This window comes from Podarcis gaigeae (genome assembly GCF_964106915.1).
Source record: "Podarcis gaigeae genome assembly, chromosome: 9".
NCBI classification, from domain to species: Eukaryota; Metazoa; Chordata; class Lepidosauria; order Squamata; family Lacertidae; genus Podarcis; species Podarcis gaigeae.
The window spans coordinates 65221563-65235083 of NC_139685.1; the positions used below are offsets into that span (position 1 = coordinate 65221563).

Genomic DNA, 13521 nt, shown 5'->3' on the forward strand with positions numbered 1-13521 from the left:
AAAGGGATGTACTTCTGAGTAGCTACCTACAGGAACGGCCATGTTAAAACCAGTCTGCAAGAGATATCCTTACTTGTTGAGCTTTGCTCCTCCAGCTGCTGATTCGGCGTCAGATTTTGGCACCTGCTGGAAGATCTTCCCCATCATTTCCTCCATTCTCCGCGAAGAGGCGTCCAGGGGGGCGATAAGGTTTTTCCGCACTGGGCTGACAGACACCTGGCTCTGGGTCAGGTCGTGAAAGGATTTGCTCATAATTCTGGGCCTTTCCTCCCAGGGCAGCTTCTCGTTTTTGTCCCTGGAACAGCTCTGGGCAGACTGGAAGAGGGAGAGTTCGGAGTAGGAGAGCTTTTTGAGAATATCTGCTTGCACCGACAACGGCCGGACCGCCAGCCTGTTCAGTGTGCTGCTGGCCAGACTGCCGGTGCTGATGGCACGCCCCATGTTGAACCCTTTGACAGAATCCGTGTGGAGGTTGAGGCTCCTAAATGATGCTCTCTCTGCAAGGAGATGGAAAACTAGTTTATGCACTTAAAAGAAACACACCTCAAAATGCCTTCTGTGTAGACTGGGAAATCTAGAAGAAATAAATATGGCAGCTGTGACTCTTAAAGCTCTACGGGGCTCCAGTGTTTACCAATTCAATACACTCAGTAGCCACAATCCAGCAGTAACTCTAGATGGGTGGTGATGTTTAGGGTGTATACAGACCGTACATTTAAAGAGCGTGACTTCCCCCCAATTAATCCTTGTAACTGCAGTCTGTTAATGGTGCTGGAAATTGTAGCTCTGTGAGGGGTAAGCTACAGTTTCCTGGGATTATTTTTTTGTGGAGGGGGGGTTGCCATGCACTTTAAATGCATGGTGCACACACAGCCCTATGTGCACACACATACACTGACACAGATAGGTAGCCGTGTTGGTCTGCCATAGTCAAAACCAAAAAAAATTCCTTCCAGTAGCACCTTAAAGACCAACTAAGTTAGTTCTTGGTATGAGCTTTCGTGTGCATGCACACTTCTTCAGATACATACATGTGTATCTGAAGAAGTGTGCATGCACACGAAAGATCATACCAAGAACTAACTTAGTTGGTCTTTAAGGTGCTACTGGAAGGAATTTTTTTTTGTTTTGACACGTACACTGAGTTAATGTTTTAAAAATAACACTTAGCAGTGGGCGCTGTCTTTTTCTAGGACAAAAACCAGTCACTGGGCCCCACAATCCAGGGGGAGAGGGGCTGCCATCAAAGCCCGTCTGAAAATTGGATGCGCACCAGTACAAACAACAGTGATGCTAATAATTACATTGTCCGTACTTAAAAGACCTACACCGTCTGCTAATTTGTGTCTGGCATAATTCAGAGCACTAGTCTGAATCTTCAAAGCTCTAAGTGGTTTGGGACAAGGTATCTGAAAGCCCATCTGCTCTCACATCAGCCTGTCTGACATTTTAGATGTTCTTCAGAGGACCTGCTCTGACTGGCTCTCTCTTTTGAGGTAGTAGTGGAGGAAACAAGGAACAGAGCTTTTTAGGTTGTGGCACCTCACCTTTGGAACGCCCTCTCCATGTTTTTTCACCCCTGCCCTTTTAGGCTAGAGGCTGCCATTTTAGATTACCCCAAATGCCTCACTCTCAAAGGTTTGTTTATTTTTTAAAGAGGGAGGGTTAGCGATGGCTGCTACAAAAAAAAGATGTTTCCATGCTTTTGTGGCTGCTACCATTCTCTGAATGGGGTACACTGGGAGATGTAAAATGGCAGTTTCAAGAACTCCAGCAGATTCCAGAACACTGCCACACCTAAATTTGCAAAGTCTCCTGAAATGCAAAGGAGGGGAATCAGTTTTGCCTCCAAACCCCCTCTCCAAATCTGAGCTGAGCTTTCAGCACCCGGTCCTAAAGTAACCCAACTTCACAATGCCATCCTGTTTTAGCACAGACAGAGGAGTTTTGGCTGAGACCAAAATTCCTGTGCATACTTTTCTTGGGACTTCAACCTCTGACTGAGAATACAGAGGTATGTGTCGTGAGGTTCTACAAATGCACACACCTTTCATTGCGTCGTCTCTCTCTTTTATCTAGCATGAAATGTCTTCAGCTCTTTGAAGCCTTTCGATGTAACACTTAATCTTCGTCTAATCTCTGCCAGTCCTCTTTTGCACTCTTTCAAGAATTTGAATCTCTTGTATTTAAGCTCAGTGCCCAGCGCTGTACACAAGACTCGCCTTACAAAGGTTTTACATGAAAGAAACCATTATCTCTCCATTTGTAACTAATCCTCCTCCTCCTTAACCGTAAGACCTTGTTAGCTGGGTTTCTGGCAGACACCATGGGCTGAACAGTCTCAACCGAGCTATTGTCTCTTTGTCAGCTTCTCACAACAAATATGTACTATATACACAGGTGGCAAGAACTATTATTATTATTAGCAGTCAACATTCATGTTAATTTTTTTCGCCCATATATGCTTTATTGCTCCCTACATTTTTTAAAGCAATTAAATTTAACAGCTGTAGTTGATGGCAGTTGTATGCAAACACCCCAAGTTGTTAAGGGCCTTCTAAATTAATGCAGGGCCTTTGAACCTGGCCTGGAGACCTAATGGAAGCTTTTGAGCATCTGAGTTAAGTGCTGTTGTTCTCAGAGTTGTTCCCAATTGAAGTACAATGGTCCCTCGTGTTACAGACGCTTCAGGTTACAGACTCCGCTAATCCAGAAATAGTACCTTGGGTTAAGAACTTTGCTTCAGGATGAGAACAGAAATCGTGCGGCGGCAGCACAGCAGGCCGCATTAGCTAAAGTGGTACCTCAGGTTAAGAACAGTTTCAGGTTAAGAATGGGCCTCCAGAATGAATTAACCTTATGGTTTTGACTTTTAAAATGAGGCTGTATTTTAAATTGCATTTTAACCTGTATTTTAAATTGTTTTTTTATCTTTTTCTTTTTCTTTTCTTATTATGTTTTTACTGAAATTTATTGGTGTTAGCTTCCCTGAGCCTGGCTCTGGCCGGGAAGGGCGGCGGGGTATACATAAATTATTATTATTTATTATTATTATTATTATTATTATTATTATTATTATTATTATTATTATGTTCTTAACCCAAGGTACCACTGTAGCTTTCTCTTCTGCAAGCTGAGGTCCAACACACAGATTGTATACAGATTAGCAACAGCAGCAGCAGGAGGAGGAAGAGGGCAGCACCAGCCATTGTGCTTACCTATTTCCTGAGCATCTTGGTTACTTTGCCTGGCTCTCATCTGGAGCTGAAATTTATGCTGCGAAGAGCAAAGCTGCAGCAAGTACTGGCAGGTCTTGCTGGTGTCAGTTTGGAAGGCATGTTTTATACCATCAGATGTGTTCTGCAGAGTTATCTTCCTCTTCTGTAGCAGGAAAAACAGGTAAAAGGCAGACACATATATATGATACATTCCAGCTTTGGGGCGATGCAAATCATTATTCAAGAACAGAACTTGCAATAAGCAAACAATTGACTGCACTGCTGTAGCGACACTGTACATTACTACAAAACCTGAGGAGCAGAAAATGCAATTATAGCTCAGCTAGGTATTATGCAAGGGTTATACTGCATGTGAAAGTATTCAAAGTGCAGACAAGCAAGATCAAGATCATGGAGTGGAGATTTAGTGCTCCTCCAGAGGTCCTTTTTATTGTGCATTCATGATGGTTTGTGCTCATGATTGTATCAGGGCAGTTACCGTATTTTTCGCTCTATAAGACGCACCAGACCACAAGACACACCTAGTTTTTGGAGGAGGAAAACAAGAAAGAACATATTCTGAATCTCAGAAGCCAGAACAGCAAGAGGGATCACTGCGCAGTGAAAGCAGCAATCCCTCTTGCTGTTCTGGCTTCTGGGATAGCTGCACAGCCTGCATTCGCTCCATAAGATGCACACACATTTCCCCTTACTTTTTAGAAGGGAAAAAGTGAGTCTTATAGAGCAAAAAATACGGTATATGCAATTCCACTTTCAATATCATTTCCGCCTGAAAAGGTTTCAGCGTGGACACACTGCTTTGTTTCCAGCTGGTGAGTGCTGAATTCCTATTTCATACCACTAATGTTCTGGGTTTTGTTCCACTCTCGTTGCGCAACAGGGAATGTGGGCCCCACCAGATGGCAATAATGTGGCAACACTGGGGAAGTATCTCAGAACAACAAAAAAAGCGGAATGGTGTGTGGACGGGCCCAGTATAAATCCACAATTTTTGTGTTAATGACATGTTGCAGAAAGCACCTGTTGCGCAAAACACCAGTTTGGAGGGATTCTTAGTCCTTTCCTCCAATCCTCTTTTTCCAAATCTGCTATTTGCTGCAGAAGTGAAGCTTATACTAATGATAATAACAGGTTTTTTCTGGGGGGGACTGGAGTGTACAGGGAAAAGACTACTCTCCCCTTCGTGTGACACATTCCTGCTCCTACCCACCCATCTCTGAGGCTAATCTCCAAATGATTACACAAACTTAACATCATGTGTAATTCGGCCCCACAGGTATTGTTTTTCATTATTCACCATTTGGTGCTCGGAATGAGGAACGGAAGAACGAAAAGGTAACACTAAATTGAGCATCTTTTCAACTCCATGGCTTGAAATCAATGGGATTCAAAAGTGCTGTAATATTAGTTGGATTCTGCTCTTTACACTAGAGAGAGTCAGAGCCAACCTACACATTCAGGGCGGAAAACACACACCATGTGACACAAGCCTCCCGAGACTCCGCCACTTCAGAATACAGAGGGGGGGGCTGTATGTCTGAGAGCTCCTCCTGTTAAAAGAAGAAGGGAAAAGCTTCCCTGCATATAGAATGGAAGCTTAGCGGGAAGAGAAAGGTCAGTCTAAATGCCTATCACGAAGAATTTTGGCAGTGGCGGAAAGGATGCAATTATGCATGCAACCCCCATCCCCCCCCCATTTGCATTCTGAAGTGGTACAGTCTCAGGAGGACTGTACCGTAAGGTTCCTCCCACTCCATTATCAGTCTTCAGTGGATGAGATGCCTCCAACAGCACAGTGACAGATCGGCTAGCAAATATCCTCTAGCATGATACGGCCTGGCTTGTTGCTCCTCTAGCTTTTATTACTAAACTATTTGCCACACACTATGGAGCACACGGTATCTTCCTCTTGTTCCCTTCTGGCATGCTGTCATGTGGACACTGTAGATACCGTATTGGCCTGAATATAAGCCACACTTTTTCTCCAAATTCTGACAGCGAAAAGTTAAAAATGCAGCTTATATTTGAGACCTTCCCTTTCCCCCCAACACCTCTGGGGAGGGCTGGGAGCAGCAGGCGGGCTGCGCGCCATTGCCCCACACTCCAGGGCTGTTCTCTTGGGGGCGGGAAGCAAGGCCGCTCCCCCCCAGAGCAGCCCAGGAGCACGGGGCAACAGTGCGCAGCCCACTTGCCACTCCCAAGCTTCCGCTGAGCCCCTGGAAAGAGGGGGGAAGGCCCCCGGCAAAGCAGTGCGACGCCCCCCAGAAGCAGCCCGGGTATTGTCTTTTTTTCTTTTCCCTCCTTCAATTTTAAAGGTGCAGCTTATTTGTGGGTGCGTCTTATATTCACGACAATACGGTAACTGGAGTTTTGTGGGTGGGTGAGCAGGCATGGAGTTGTCAAGTCTGTGATTGTACTGGTGACGGTGGTGGGAGGAGGAAATGTTACCAACGTACACTGAAGGATATTTTTTTTGTTTCTCTCCACGGGAAGCGGAGGACAGGTGTGCGGGCTCCATTGTGGACCTCAAAAATGAGAACACCTTTGGGGCAAACTCCCAGCAAAATCCCAGTCTGAGATTTTTTCTCTGGCAACACACGGTGGAAATGAACGCCGTATTCTGTCAGCCTTTGGCAAATCTGCACAACGAGAAAGGAGGCACAGAAAGAGAGAAATGTTTGTGAGAAAGGTTAATTTGAGGACACTGACAAGTGTAAAAATGATATTGTGGAGTTCAAAAGAAGAAAAATGTGGCCTTACGATGAGATTCACCCTCTGTTTTCATTACTTATTTCACATAAAAACAAATGCGAACATACAAATGCGAACATTGTACATTAATCATGTTCAATAACAAAACTGTATGTATGTGTGTGTGTGTGACTTTAGTTCTACCCAATGAATGCATACTGAATCTGCAACAAATCACTTTAAATGGATAAATAAATAAACACATATTTTAAACACATCTTATTTCTTGGCTGTTACTTTGAAAAGTAATTGCTATGGCTACCTCTGGCCAGCTGCAACCTACGTGTAAGACGTCACTAAAAATCAGAAAGGATTTTCCGAATTGTATGATGTGGCTTTCCTATACTTCAGGAGTGTTTAACCTTTTCCAGTCTAAGGGCCACATTGCCTCATGGGCAATCTTCCAGGGTCCACACGCCAGTTGTGGGCAGGACCAGAGGTAAAAGTGGGCGGAGCAACAGTTGTGACCCTTACCCTTGTACAGCGGGCTGCGTTTCTGCTAAACAACAGCCAGAGTTCTACATGCACACTTCTTTCCATCCAGGTGGCGCTGGCACCACTCAGGGACACACGTTCCAGTCATTCAAAAGCAAATTGAGGAAGGCGAAGAGCAGGACCAGTATAGGGTATGCTATAGGGAGCATTCAGCACAGGTGGCGCTGTGGGTTAAACCACAGAGCCTAGGACTTGCCAATCACAAGGTCGGCGGTTTGAATCCCCGTGATGGAGTGAGCTCCCGTCGCTCGGTCCCTGCTCCTGCCAACCTAGCAGTTCGAAAGCATGTCAAAGTGCAAGTAGATAAATAGGTACCGCTCCAGCCAGAAGGTAAACGGTGTTTCCATGTGCTGCTCTGGTTCGCCAGAAGCGGCTTAGTCATGCTGGCCACATGACCTGGAAGCTGTACGCCAGCTCCCTCAGCCAATAAAGCGAGATGAGCGCCGCAACCCCAGAGTCGGCCACGACTGGACCTAATGGTCAGGGGTCCCTTTACCTTTACCTATGGGGAGCATTCTAAGGGCCAGACAGAAAGAGCTGGGGGCCACACTGAGCTCTCAGAGCCTGAGGCTCCCCAACCTTGTTACATACTCTTCTTTTCACCCCTTGGGTTTCATCTGCTTGGAAACCTCTCATGAAAACGAGTGTGGTGGGCTCCACGCTTGACTTCCCGTACTAACCTTCAGAAATTCAAGTTCTGCCTCTTTTTCAGAAGCACCTGCGTAGTTGCTATGCAGTTTTGGCAATTCTTCTTTCACATTAGACAGGTCCAGATTTTCCAGCACTCTAGCTGGTAAATAGTGTTCTGTTCTGAAATAGGATAGGCCGTGCACCTACGGAAAAAGAGGGAAAGAAAAGAAAAAGCGTAAGAGCAAGGTACGAATCCACAGGCATGAGCCAAACTGGCTGCCGGCTGGCTGATGTGCCACCCTGGTAACGCCAGAAGAGCAGAGGTGTGGATGATGAGGAATGCTGTGACACACCTCCCTAGTTGCTAGCAGCGATCCTGTTCATAAAAACATTGATCAAGAAGCACAGAATCCAGCAGGGAAGAAAGTGGCAAATGTAACCCCCTTGGCCCTCACGTATACCTTGACCCTCAGAAGACCCAAGACCAGGTGCAGGGAAACGTTGGCCTTCCAAAGGTTGCTGAACTACAACTCCCATCAGCCCCAGCAAGCATGGGAGTTATAGAGTTCGGCAACCCTGGAGAGATAAGGGTTCCTCACCCTTGGCTCAAGACCTATGTGAAGACGACATATTGCAGTTACCTTAAACCAGGCTTCCTCAAACCTCAAACACCCTCCAGATGTTTTGAGACTACAGTTCCCATCATCCCTGACCACTGGTCCACCTCGCTTGGGATCATGGGAGTTGTAGGCCAAAAACATCTGGAGGGCAGAGTTTGAGGAAGCCTGGTTTAAACTGAAAGACAGGATATGCCACTGCAAAGTGAGAGAACTGCTAGTGGGCCACAAGAAATAAGAATGCCAAATAACTGGATGCTTCCAAGAGCCCTAAACAGAAGAGACTGACCACTGTACTTCCTCGAGCAGCAGAATCGTCCAACCCAGCTATGCCTGAGCATCACAGGTGATGGACTTGTTCAATCCTGGTATGGAGATACAGCACAACTGCCCACCCTCAGATGGAATGTTGTGTTTCCACACGAACCCCTGCTCTGGGCTTGCCTCCTGACGATCCTGTCAGCGACATCTGATTTGGGAAATGGTAGTCCTAGTAGTCGGATGTGGCCTCAAGTTTGTCCTCCTGTGACATCAACAGGAAACCCTCCTCTGCTTTTAGCACTGAATTAAAGACCCAAAAAGAATTGGGTCACTTTGACTTAAAGGCCTTGAATGGAGAAGACACTGGCCCCAATTTGCATGCAAACCCTAAAGATCACTGCTTCCAAAACAACAGGGATTTTATCTCCCGGTTGGTGGGTCGCTTTCACAGAATGGAAGATGGCAGCAGGATCCCCAAGGATGCGATCTATGGGGAGCTGGCTTCAGGCACCGGGCCTACTGGCGGACCAACTCTGCATCACAAGGATTTCTGTAAATGTGACATTAAGGCTGACAACATCAAACCCACCATGTGGGAGTCCCTTGCAGACGACCGCAATGGCCGGAGACAGACAGTCATTAATAATAATAATTTATTATTTATTTAAACAACTGGCTGGGTTTCCCTAGCCACTCTGGGCGGCTTGCAACAGAATATTAAAATACAATAATCTATTAAACATTAAAAGCTTCCCTAAACAGGGCTGCCTTCAGATGTCTTCTAAAAGTCCGGCAGTTGTTTTTCTCTTTGACATCTGGGGGGAGGGCATTCCACAGGGCGGGTGCCACTACCAAGAAGGCCCTTTGTTCCCTGTAATTTGGCTTCTCGCAGAGAGCAAACTGCCAGAAGGCCCTCTGCGCTGGACCTCAGTGTCCGGGCAGAAAGATGGGAGTGGAGACGCTCCTTCAGGTATACTAGACCGAAGCCGTTTAGGGCTTTAAAAGTCAGCACCAACACTCTGAATTGTGCTCGGAAAGTCAGGTTGTGTATCCACAGCAGTGACCCGAGGAGGAATGATCGCTGGGAGGAGTGCGGAGAGAAAATATGCCATGATGTCTCTGCATCAGCAAAACCGAATGCCTTCATCAGCCCCAGCTGCAACAAAACAGGTCTCTCCTTTATTGGTCTCTACAGCCACTGTAATTCTCCAACAGTCTGACTTCACCCCTGGGTGCAGTCTTTCATTGTCTACCTAGACAGACGGGATGCCAACCATGGCAGGTCCCTTCTGCATGCTTGACAGGATGGATGCAGCCAGCAGGCTAGCCACCCTTGCAACCAAACCATGGTTCAGCACCAGGTGCTAATGCAGCCAGCTCTAGTTTCTAGCTCCTAATCCTCGATTCTACGGCTAACACACGGTTCATTCCTGAAAGCTTGTTTGTGTTCTTCCCCCTGCGCTTCAAAACAGCCGACCAACCGAACCAGTAAAAATCTGCATTTATATAGCCTTCTAGATTTTAAAACAACTGAGATGCATCGATCTACACAGCAGGCTCAAGAGCTGCAAAACAGAACCAGGAGGCTGCTCACAAATGAAATATTATCCTTACTTCAGCCTGGTAATCTCCATATTCTGCCTGGAGGGCCAACGAGGCCAGCAGCAAGGCTGTCTCCTCGTCACAGTGCATCTTCTCCTCCAGGATATCTTTCCTTAACTGCAGGTAATACTGATGGCACGTCAAAGTATGCCTAGTGGAAGAAGAAAAAGGAGAGGGGGCACTTGAGCACAGTCCTTTCTCTAACCCACATTTTAGAGCGTAACCTAACGTTACCAGATTTTTTTAAACGAATCCGGGGACATTTTTCAACTTCCTACTAAACAGATGGATTTTGTCAGGGGACTGATTTGTAAATCTGGGGACGTATCCCCGGGAAACGGGGGTGTCTGGTAACTTTAGCGTAACCAAGTTCATAGAACACAGCAGAGAGATGTGCATGGAAGATGGTTAAGAAATGGTAGAAGCTTCCTTTAAAAAAATATATATATATTTATTAAAGTTTCAAAAAAGTTACAAAAATGAAAAAAGAAACAAAAAATACAAAATACAGAAAAATAAAAACAATTAAAAACAAATCAGTCTTTCCAAGTCTTGTCTTTCATTTGCTTGTTTCCCTGACCTCCTCACACCTCCCTTTTTTGTATTCTAGTTCAATAGTTGTTTCAGCAAGTCCTTACCATTTTTGCTTTTATCTTAATATTTTATCTTAATATATTGTAACTTTACATTTTCACCTGTTAACAATCCATTTTTACATACCCCTTTGTAACATTACTGTTGAAATAGAAGTTTCCACCAATATCACACACTGTTAGAATTTATTTGCATATCCCCTTTCAGCCAAAAAAGGGGTCCCAAGATCGCCAAAAGGAAAAGTGTGGAGGGAAGAAGAAGAAGAAGAAAAAGAAGAAGAGGAAGTAGAAGAATGGGGTGGGTTTTTTGGGGAAGACGTCTGTGCTTGAATTTGTTTTAGGTGTGGAGATCAGTGTATGCTGATCAACGCACAGTCTTCTCTGTAAGGCTCCATTCTGATGACATTATTATTATTATCATCGTCATCATTATTACTATTATTATTATTAATATGCTGCCTATCTGACTGGGTTGCCCCAGGCTCTGGGCGACTCCCAACAAAAAAACAGTAAAAGCAGAATACAACATCACACACTAAAAACTCCCCTGAACTGTACAGAAACAATACTGTATTTATTTATAAGCTCACTTTTACATAGCCTTTTGGTTCTAAAGAAGACACCTCACCCACCACTGATGATTAAAAATCTCATTGCAATTCAAACAAGAGTGCCTTTCTAAAAACACAGATCTGCAACAGGCAATGTTAAAATGCACAGAACATGGATGGGGGTGCTTTTCCAGTTTGAGGGCCCCATTCCTTTCTAGGTAACCTTCTGGGGGCTGCTTGCCAGGGGGTAGGCAGGGCCAGAAGCAGGAGTGCCTGGAGCAACAGTGTTAATCTATGCACACAGCCTCTATCTTCCATCCAGGCAAGCGAGAATTCAAGGCTGCATCCTAGCCTGCCAAAAGCACTCAAGCAAGGAATTAAATAGGGCTGGAGATGGGTGGCTTGGAGAGAAGGGGGTGTGTGGCCTTGGGAGAGTCCCGAGGGCCAGACAGAAGGGTCTCAAGGGCCACATTCAGCCCCAGGACCTGAGGTGCCCCAAACTAAACGTTTGTTGGAATGAAAGCATCTTAACCACCTGCTTAACAGATATCAGTTGGGTTCAGTGAGTTACCCAACCAGGGTTCCCGTCATCAAAAACGTAGCCTCAACTCACACATAATGCTTCCAAACTTCCAAGCCACAACTTGTGAGGACTGGGAACAAATTTTGTATTCATGCCATCTCTTTGTGAGCTCACTTCGCCACTTCCATGTTTGGGCAAAGCACAGCAGCAAATTATGGCCGGTGCATGGAAGGCGTAAGGAACCTAAGGCCTTGGGGGGTCAAGTGTGGCCCTCCAGGCCTCGCTATACGGCCCTCAAAACTCTCCCCAGGCCACACCCCTAGCTTTGCATCCTGAGTACCGTATTTTTGCGCAGCTAAAATGTGCCCTAGGACTCTGACAACCTCTCTTGCCTATTTTGATGGGAGGATAGAGAGGTGTGTGCAGAAACCAGCCTACCGTAGGAAATTTAAGATCTGAAAACTTTCTCAACATTTAAATCAGTGTTATAATTATTATAATTTGTAGCCAAGCCATTGTACATCAAACATTACTGTTTCTAAGGGAAAGGAACGAAATAGAAGTTGTTCTGCCCGTTTTTGCCTCTGGTCCTGCCCACAATTGGGAGGCTGAGAACAGTTTCTCCAGCCTTCATGTTCGACCTCCAAGCCAGAATGGCAAATCCAGATCGGAAACCGATTTTCAATTCTTGGTTTGGAGGGCGGTTTGGATGTAACAGGAAACCATGGTTTGCCTGGGCGAGGGGTGCAAGGTTTTCAGGGAGAGAAGATGCACTTAGAAGCACACTGGATCCCTCAGGAGAACGCATGAAAAGCAGTGTGGGTCATACTCACTGTATCAAGCTAATATCATCCACAAAGAACTTAATGCGGAAGAACAAAGTGAAGTTGATTGCGTTCTTGCTCTTTTTCTTTGGTTCGTCTTTCCAGCCTTCAGGAGCTATTTTAGTCAGTTTCAACTCGGGGTCGATGAAGAAAAACTCATTTTCTGTCATGAAAAAAAAAAAGGAAAAGAAAAAAAGGGGGGAAGGAGGAAACCCTAAAATAATTAATAAGGAATTATTTTCACTGGCAGTTGTTCCTTTCACAGAACTCGTGTTGGGTTTACTCAATTTCCGATTGGTCATTGAGTAAAATATATGAATGAAGCCTGCATTTTACAGGTTTTCTTTGGGCTGTGTTCACCTGGAATAGGCACCTGCAGCCCATTCAGAATTGAACTCTGCCCTCCCGTCTATCAGCTGTCATCACAAGGCACTCCAGCTGATTGACAGGTGGGCATGGTGTGGGGGGGAAAAGGCCTCAGGAGGCCAAACTGGATCCTCTGACAAGCCAAGACTGTCTTTTGGGAGTTGGAGGTTCTCCACCCTTGACTAGATCAGGGACATCCAACTCCCGATAGACTGCGATCTACTCACAGTATAAAAAAACCCATTGTCATAAAAAGACTGGCAGTGATCTACCCAAGTTGTGGAGCTTTTTTTAGGAAGCCAAAGTTGGTGGGTTTTTTTTTGCTTTTTTGTAGGGAGATTGCTGAGGAGCCAGAGGTCAACCAGGATCTACCAGGAACACCCCCATGATCTACCAGTAGATCATGATCTAGCTTTTTGGGACATGCCTGACCTAGAACATCTGGGAAAATTTTTACTTGTGGCATCACACCTTACAGAAATTGTCCCTCCTGAACCTGTTTGTCTTGGTAACATCAGCACATGGCTTGTATCAGAAAAAAATTGTGCAGGAGGAAATTAGTCCCTGCCTTTGCACTATGGTCTCAATTGAGATCAGCGGCTGTTACTGGAATCTTTTAGAGTAGAGGTTTTCAACCTTTCTGATGGCTCTCTTAACCAACTGCACTCTTTCTGAGGCACCCCTCTGGGGCTGCAGAGCCCTGTTACCTGCAGAACTGGCAGCCTCTCACCCTTTTCCCAACACCCTCCCTTGTGGAGTGTTCGCTGAGGCTCCTCTCCCCTCTCCTTGCGAGTCCTCTGGGCAGCTGCTACTGCTGTCCCAGGTCTCTTGAGCTGCGCCCCCCTGCCCCAAAGAGAGGTGCCTCCCAGAGGCACCATTCACCTGTGGAGCCAGGGCTGCTGCAATAAACAGCTGTGCAAGCCTTTGCGAGGCAGAGACATGAGAGGGCATCAGAGGAGGAAGGGAAGGGAAGAGGGACAGAGGCCAATGTTGTCCACGGCCCCCCTGACCATCATTCAAGGCACCCCAGGGTGCCACAGCACACTGGTTGAAAACCACTGTTTTGGGG

At 45.9% G+C, this 13521-nt stretch overlaps 1 protein-coding gene across 11 annotated transcripts in view; it reads right to left on the minus strand.

Moving 5' to 3' along the window:
* PTPN13 (protein tyrosine phosphatase non-receptor type 13) overlaps positions 1-13521 on the minus strand; it is a 158937-nt gene that overhangs the window by 44671 nt on the left and 100745 nt on the right. For all 11 annotated transcript variants that reach the window (XM_083756222.1, XM_083756218.1, XM_083756213.1 and 8 more), the window contains 6 exons: positions 12096-12249; positions 9608-9746; positions 7166-7318; positions 5696-5878; positions 3219-3381; positions 74-497 (listed from right to left, as the gene is read on the minus strand). In XM_083756222.1, coding sequence (XP_083612348.1) covers positions 74-497; positions 3219-3381; positions 5696-5878; positions 7166-7318; positions 9608-9746; positions 12096-12249 — 1216 coding nt within the window. The remainder of the gene's footprint in view (positions 1-73; positions 498-3218; positions 3382-5695; positions 5879-7165; positions 7319-9607; positions 9747-12095; positions 12250-13521) is intronic.